General features: G+C 49.4%; 1 protein-coding gene across 2 annotated transcripts in view; it reads left to right on the forward strand.

Moving 5' to 3' along the window:
• Positions 1-7,720, forward strand: part of LOC144138606 (uncharacterized) — a 69,784-nt gene that overhangs the window by 19,814 nt on the left and 42,250 nt on the right. For both annotated transcript variants that reach the window (XM_077670983.1, XM_077670984.1), the window contains exons 8-10: positions 1,708-1,791; positions 2,384-2,465; positions 2,605-2,706. In XM_077670983.1, coding sequence (XP_077527109.1) covers positions 1,708-1,791; positions 2,384-2,465; positions 2,605-2,706 — 268 coding nt within the window. The remainder of the gene's footprint in view (positions 1-1,707; positions 1,792-2,383; positions 2,466-2,604; positions 2,707-7,720) is intronic.

The following is a 7,720-nucleotide window of genomic DNA, read 5'->3' on the forward strand; positions in this document are numbered from 1 at the left end:
AGGGAAGTGGACTGGAGTTCGTTGAAGTGAGGTCGTGTGTCGAAAATGTATTTCTCAATGATGGGGCTAAAAAACAGTTCTCAGGTGAAAACCACTTCCTTCTGCAAATAGGTGTACATTTCTCTGCAATAAATTTTTATTATTTATGGTGAGTGGCATGGTCTTTCTTTCATTATCATGTTTTTAATCAAATGTTCACATTGTTCACCAATTTAATGCTGAAACTCATTATAAGCGAGTTTGGTTATAGCAAACATATTGCGTTGAATCATGCTGTTTGTTATAGCAGGGTTTGACTGTATTTCGTTTATTTAACTGCATGATGCATAAAAATGGCACTGTAGCCTGCATTGTCACTGACTCACAGTATCATTTATCGAGCTGTCTGGTTTGCTGTTCTCGCAAAAAAAGTTGGGATGACACTTGTGATTCCTGCTGTTTCGAGTACATGTAAACTACTTTTGCTTCTACCAGGTAATTAGAACACATCCTTGGACAACAAGACCACTAGCGTATGGTGTCGTGGTTTAAAAAAAATGTCTGTGGTTTTAACAAAACATGAAACTAGTGGCATGCCAGTACTCAGTATTTGGCATTTAGCGCTCACAAATGGGGACGAAAAAGGAAAATGCGAACGGGCAGTTCCGTGCTTCTGTTTAGCACTCATATCCTTTCTCGTGTGGTGTCAAAGATGAAATCAATTCCAACTAGGCCGGCTCGCCGTGATGTACTCAATACTCTGGTACGAATATAATATTTTGGAATACAAATATTTTTCTTTTAATGTGTATGGAGTTTTTAGACGTGGCTCCGAACAGAATAAAGATAAATCGGGCAGTTAGGACTTTACATGGCTGTGCTTTGCTGTTCTCATGCTCGATAAAAGAAGTGGTATGAAAACGTTATGACAAAAAAATGTGGTGGGGAAGACATGACACAGAAATAGAACGAAAATTTGGCAGACCCTGCCGTGATAAAATATGGGTGCCCCAACATCTGTCTTGGCGTAGAGAAGCAGTTTGTCCCAATTATGATTCTTCAGTATGAAAAGAGGTGCTTTCTAAGTGTGCTTAGTGGCTGGTTGTATTTTTAAATCATAGCCAATGGCCAGCAGCTTTTGGTTCCTCACTCATTCCATTGGTTGGCAACAGATCTCTTTTTGTTTTGTGGATTTTACGGGAAAAAAGGTGTTTCAGTTTATCTGACATCCACCAGAAATAGCACATGCTTTTCTGCACGGCTGCGTGGGGTGCAGAAAAGCCAACCCAAGGAGGCGTCTTTTGCAAATAATCTTCGACAAAAAAAAGAAAAAAAAATTTAACTTTTGAGCGGCCATGTCTACTTATACTCATTCATCATTCGTAGATCTCAAATATTCTTATACTATGAATGGTAAAGCTCTGCTCTGAATCAAATAGGATATCGCGCACTACTCGCGAAGTGTTGAAAGTCTAGAATATTCGCATACCTCCGCTTGGTCGTCGCTCAATTTGTTAGGTTTCATGTGGACACAGCTTAACATATAGTATTTGAAAGGCAACCTATGGTAGTGCACGAAAAGTAGTGGACGAATAACGCTCGCTGGATTATTACCGCTTGCTAGCCTTGAGGCAGACTCTTACTTGTGTTTTGCACTGAATGTCGCGATTGCTCTGGCATGATCTAAATTACCTTTGAATACCTTCTCGCATTCAATGTGTTGTGCAGGCGGACACGGAGAACCAGTTGGAGCAGCTGTGCCTGTTTGTGCGATACCAGATCAAGAAGCAGACGTTTGAGAAATGCCACCTGGTGAGTTGCGCCATTTCATCAGGCTGTTGGGCTGATCAAAGTTGTGTTCTGATGACAGTTGATGACTGAGTAAGCAGCCTGTACCGATGGCGAGAGCTTTGTACACGATGTTAGGTGTCTGGAAAAAAAAAAAGCTTTTTCCGTCACAGAAGAGAGTAGTAAAGGTGTTACACTTGTGGTGACCGCCTAATGTCAGCGTAAGTTGTTGGCACTTTCTCTACTGAGGGAAAAGTGGTCCTTCTTTGTAGCTTTTAGTTGTGTTTTTTTTTTTTTAAAAAAAAGATGATAAGTAAAAGATGTTGTGCTACGTGTCAGAATTCAAGTAACTGTCTCTTAATTAGTAAGAAAATTTTTGAAGTGAATTTTTCAATGGCAGTGCAACATTTTGTCCACCAATGCAAGCCGTAAACTTCACCAGACCACATACCTTACGGGCGATGCGTACCTGAGATTGATGTGGGATCCTCAAAATAATAAGCCTCAGATTGTGTATAGTAACGAGCTCTCAACGTTCATTGGGCTCTTTAGTTGGGAAGGAGGGAGTGGGGTGGAGTGGCTATGCCTCCACCCGCTGTCCCCCATCCACCCCCAGGGCGAAGAGCGGCTGCCCACCGTCCCGTATGTGTACAAGACGCCCAAGGGCCAGCTGATCGACCTGCGCCTCTACAACACCGGTCGGTTTCCCCCTCTCTCGTTGTTTTCTTTCCACCCTCCATCTTGACTCCTTCATGACTTGACTTGACTTGACTTGACTGCCACTTTCCACCTTGACTCACTTGGCAAGAACTCCTGGTTCACCCTTTGTTCCCCCAGAGCTCCTGAGGAGTGCCATGCCACTGGTGGGTCCCATCCTGGAGAAGGAACTACGAGGCTGGTTTCCCGCCTTCCGGGAAGTCCTGGTGGCCAAGCTCAGGGGTGGGTGGGCCCCTCTCCGCTGTTACCGTTTTTTCTTGTTTTCACGGCATCAGCTGTCAGTGCTCTGGCTGCTCCACCCTTGGTTGATTGTCGTGCCGTACTTGGATACAACTTGAGAACGACAACGGAAGGTGCCCCTGCGTTTCATCATCATTGCAGTTGGCTGTTCCTCCGTGCTTATAAGCTGCTTATAAACTACTGCAACAGTGCCAAACTATGCCGGGAAAAGCAAGCAGTGTCACGACTTACGCGCGGTCTCTTTCTAATGACAGATTTTAGTATTCACATTTACACCACTGCCAATATATAACCCTCTTTTGGTGCTCTTTTCCCTATTTGGCCTTGCTCCACCACACACAAATATCACCATCATTTTTTCAGAATGCGAGCATGTGTTATCATCACAAGTCTGTTGTTTCGGCGGAGCAGTGCACGACATGAGCTATTGCCGTTCTTTAATTGTACCTGGGTGTAGTACAGTAGCCGACCGATTTTTCGGACCTGGAGGGGAATGAAAAATAGTCCCAATAAAAGAGCAGTCCGAAAAATCCACGAGCCATTACTCCTATGAGACAACTGGCAGTTCCTCGGGAAAGTCCGAAATATCCAGCAAGTCCGAATTTTCAGTCCGAAAAAACGGTCGGCTATTTTAGGTGTAGGTGAAAACACTCTCGCAGGGAGCACACAACTCGGGGAGGGTTGGCTAAGGATTGATAGTAGAACGGTTAATCAAATAAGTTTCGCCAACATTCAGGGATAACTTCCCCAACTCATTTTGGAGTTGGCAGCACCCATATATTGTCACGAGTGCGTCTGCTGTGAGGCGGAGCCACGAAGACGACGACGACGACGAAAGGCTCCTCCACGTGGCGCGTGTAGGAGAGTTCGTGGAACGGCTCGTGCTTTGGAACGCTGATTTGGCTGATCGGCGCTTCGCGTGAGACCACGTCTTTTTGGTGGCTTTCTTTCTAGAGGCACAAGTTCGCCTAAATAAATCTCCGTTTGCCTTTGCCCCAACTTCGCCTGCTGCCCTTCTTGCAACGGAACACTGGTGGAGGTGCGGGGTATGTCCAGCAGTCCTACCGGCAGCCGCTCATCTAGCCCCGTCAGTCCTCGTCTCATCGACACGCCCGTCCATCGCAGCAGCTGTCGCCTTCTGGGCCTAACCCCTGAATTCGGCCTCATGCCCGGGAACGCTCAGGCACGTCAAGCTCGCGAAACGCAAACCATGGAGTCCAACAACTCACAGGTGATTTTCCAACAACCTCGGCAGCCACCCAGCTTCCATGGCGAAGTGTACGAAGACGTCGACAACTGGCTAGACCAGTACGAACGAGTCGCTTCATGCAACCTCTGGAATGCCGTCCACAAACTAAGAAACGTATACTACTCGCTAGAAGACGGCGCCCGTATATGGTTTGAGAACCATGAAGCAAGCCTTCGAACGTGGGACGACTTCCGTCATAACATTCGCGAGGCATTCCCGAACGCAGATCGTCAGGACAACGCATTGCAGCTCCTTGAATCGCGCGTGCAGAAGCCAAACGAAAGTGTGGCAATGTTCGCTGAGGACATGGCGCGCCTTTTTCGCCGAGCCGATCCCGACATGTCCGAGCCGAAAAAGCTTCGGTACCTTATGCACGGCGTGAAGGAGCAGCTCTTTGCCGGACTCGTGCGAAACCCGCCACAGACTGTGCCGCAGTTTATAAAAGAAGCTACGGCCATCGAACGAGCGCTGCGGGATCGCTGCCGCCAATACAACCGAATGGACAATGCGACTTCTGCGCACGCCGCCATTGTTTCACCAGCCAACGAAAATTCGCTGTGTGACCTCGTCCGGAGCATTGTCCAAGAAGAACTGAAGAAGCTTACCACGAGTTCCTCGCAGCCAGCCATTGCTACCATCGCTGAGGTCGTCCGCGAAGAGATTCGTCAAGCGATTGTCCCACCTGAACCCAGCCACGAAGTTTTACAAGTGAGCTATGCGAATGCCCTGGGTCGTCCGTCGTCTGCACGGCCCTCTTTCCCAACGCAACGAAAGCCGCCTTCTGGGACATGGTCCCGCACTGAGCCGATCTTCCAGCCACCGATACGCAAGACCAACGTATGGCGCACCGCAGACCAAACACCGCTATGCTACCACTGCGGTGAGGCGGGTCATGTTTACCGTCGCTGCCCATACCGCGAGATTGGACTTGCCGGTTTTTCACCCACCGCTCGTCACCCTCCTCGTTTCGGGGAACGACCACCTGAAATCGACGCCTATCTCGCGGCGAGGCAAGAGCAGTCTGTGAGACAGCGACCATGCTCGCCCTCGCCAGCTCGCTTGAACACTTCGTTCAATCGTCGAAGCTCTCAGGATGCGTCAAGGGGGAGGTCTCCAAGTCCCCACCGTGGAAACTAGAACCGGCAACCTCTGGAGGCAAGGTTGCTGCCGATGGAAGCTGCGAAGACCCTCCAATGTCGCCGGCAGTCGATCGGAGTACGGCGGAAGAATGCGCTGATGAAGTGGTGAGCGCCGATCTTTCTGTTTTAATCGACGGGCAGGAAGTAACTGCTCTGGTGGACACTGGCGCAGATTTTTCGATAATGAGCCAAGGACTCGCGGACAAGCTCAGAAAGGTAAAAACGCCGTGGACTGGGCCACAGATTCGATCCGCAGGAGGTGATGTAATGACGCCGACGGGCAAGTGTACTGCGAGAATCTGTATAAGTAAGACGAATTTTGTCGGCACTTTCGTCATCCTTCCCCAGTGTTGTAAAGACCTTATCTTGGGAATGGACTTTCTGCGAGAATATCACGCCATTATTAATATCCCAGAGCGCCAAGTCACATTCTCTACCGACGTCACGGCTCGAGACCTCAATTACGAACAATGCTCGTCGACCTTGCGTATAGTAGATGAAGACGTCGTCTTGCCGCCGAGGTCGTGCGCCTTGGTTTCTGTGAAGTGCGAGGGTTCCTGGTGTGGTGATGGGATAGCTGAAGCAACAAGTGACCTTCTTTTTACCCGTGGCATCTCGGATCGCGCGAGGAGTAGTGCACCTAAATGATAATTGCACCGAAGTACTTCTAACGAACTTCAGCAACGAACGCCAGCAAATCTCGAAAGGAACCGCCGTAGCACGCTTTGAGAACATTGAAGAGAACTTAGAATGTCTAGCCTTACAGGCCGAAACGGCGCCAGGTGGCGGTGAACCCTCCGTCTTCGACATATGCCCTGGTCTACCATCCACGAAGCAAAAATGCCTGCTGGAGCTATTACAACAGTTTACTGATTGCTTCTCTTCTACAACCAAGGTACGACAAACGCCCCTTACGAAGCATCGGATCATTACCATGGACGATGGGAGACCTGTTCGCCAAAACCCGTATCGTGTCTCTCCCAAGGAACGAGACGCTATAAGGGACCAGGTAAAACAAATGCTGGAGGACGATGTCATACAGCCATCGCAAAGCCCCTGGGCTTCTCCTGTTGTTCTGGTGCGGAAGAAAGATGGTAGTCTACGCTTCTGTGTCGACTACCGCAAGCTAAACCAAGTCACCAAGAAGGATGTTTACCCGCTACCGCGAATCGACGACTCCCTTGACAGACTGCGCCACGCACGGTATTTTTCGTCAATGGATCTCAGGAGTGGCTACTGGCAGATCGAGGTCGATGAGCGGGACCGGGAGAAAACTGCATTTGTGACACGGGATGGACTTTATGAATTTAAGGTTCTCCCTTTTGGTTTATGCTCAGCTCCAGCAACATTTCAACGGCTCATGGACACTGTCTTGACGGGCCTGAAATGGCAAACGTGCCTTGTGTACCTCGATGACGTTGTTGTCTTTTCCGCCACTTTCGAGGAGCACTTGAAAAGACTTTTCTTGGTCCTCCAGGCATTGCGTTCCGCCGGACTCACGCTCAAGCCGGAGAAGTGCCATTTCGGTTACGAGAAGCTCCGCTTTTTGGGCCACGTCGTTACCCACGAAGGAGTACAGCCAGACCCTGACAAAATTGCAGCTGTCGCCGATTTCCCGAAACCTACGGACAAAAAAGGCGTACGCCGCTTTTTGGGACTCTGCTCGTATTACCGCCGATTTATTCCAGCCTTTTCCCACATCGCAGCCCCCTTAACCCGCCTAACCCGAGATGATACCCCATTTGTGTGGAACAAGGAACAGCAAACAGCATTTAATGAGCTGAAGCAGCGCATGCAAACACCGCCGGTTTTAGCCCATTTTGACGCAGACGCAGCGACCAGCATCCACACGGACGCAAGCAATATCGGATTAGGAGCAGTTTTAGTACAAAAGCAGGATGGTGCCGAAAAGGCTCTTGTTTTCGCAAGCAGGACGCTCTCCCATGCGGGGTCGAACTACTCGGCAACTGAAAAAGAATGCCTTGCGGTTGTATGGGCGGTGTTGAAATTTCGGCCTTACCTGTATGGACGGCCGTTTCAAGTCGTAAGCGACCATCATTCACTATGCTGGTTGACGAGCCTTAGAAACCCTTCGGGGCGCCTTGCGCGCTGGAGCCTGAGGCTCCAAGAATTCAACATAACCGTCGTTTATAAATCTGGGCGACAGCACTCCGATGCGGACTGTCTCTCCCGAGCTCCAGTAACGCCTGCCGACGATGAAGAATACGACATTCCGTTCTTAGGAGCTGTGAACACGGCCACCATGTCCCAGAAGCAGCGCGAAGACCCAGAACTGCGGCCACTCATCGACTTTTTGGAGGGACAGACAAGTAGTGTTCCAAAAGCCTTCACGAGAGGGTTGTCATCCTTCTCGTTGCGGAACAATGTGCTCTTTAAGAGGAACTTCACCCCTAATGGCAATACTCACCTCCTAGTCGTCCCCGCAACGCTACGCAATGAAATATTACAAGCGTGTCATGACGAACCCACCGCGGGTCATCTGGGCTTCACTCGCACGTTGGCCAGAATACAGGAGAAATATTATTGGCCAAGGCTTTCCCTCACCGTTAAACATTATGTCCGGACGTGCCGTGATTGTCAACGACGG

The sequence above is a fragment of the Haemaphysalis longicornis genome, unplaced genomic scaffold (genome assembly GCF_048455015.1).
Source record: "Haemaphysalis longicornis isolate Haplotype H1 unplaced genomic scaffold, Haemaphysalis longicornis Haplotype H1 scaffold_5, whole genome shotgun sequence".
NCBI classification, from domain to species: domain Eukaryota; kingdom Metazoa; phylum Arthropoda; class Arachnida; order Ixodida; family Ixodidae; genus Haemaphysalis; species Haemaphysalis longicornis.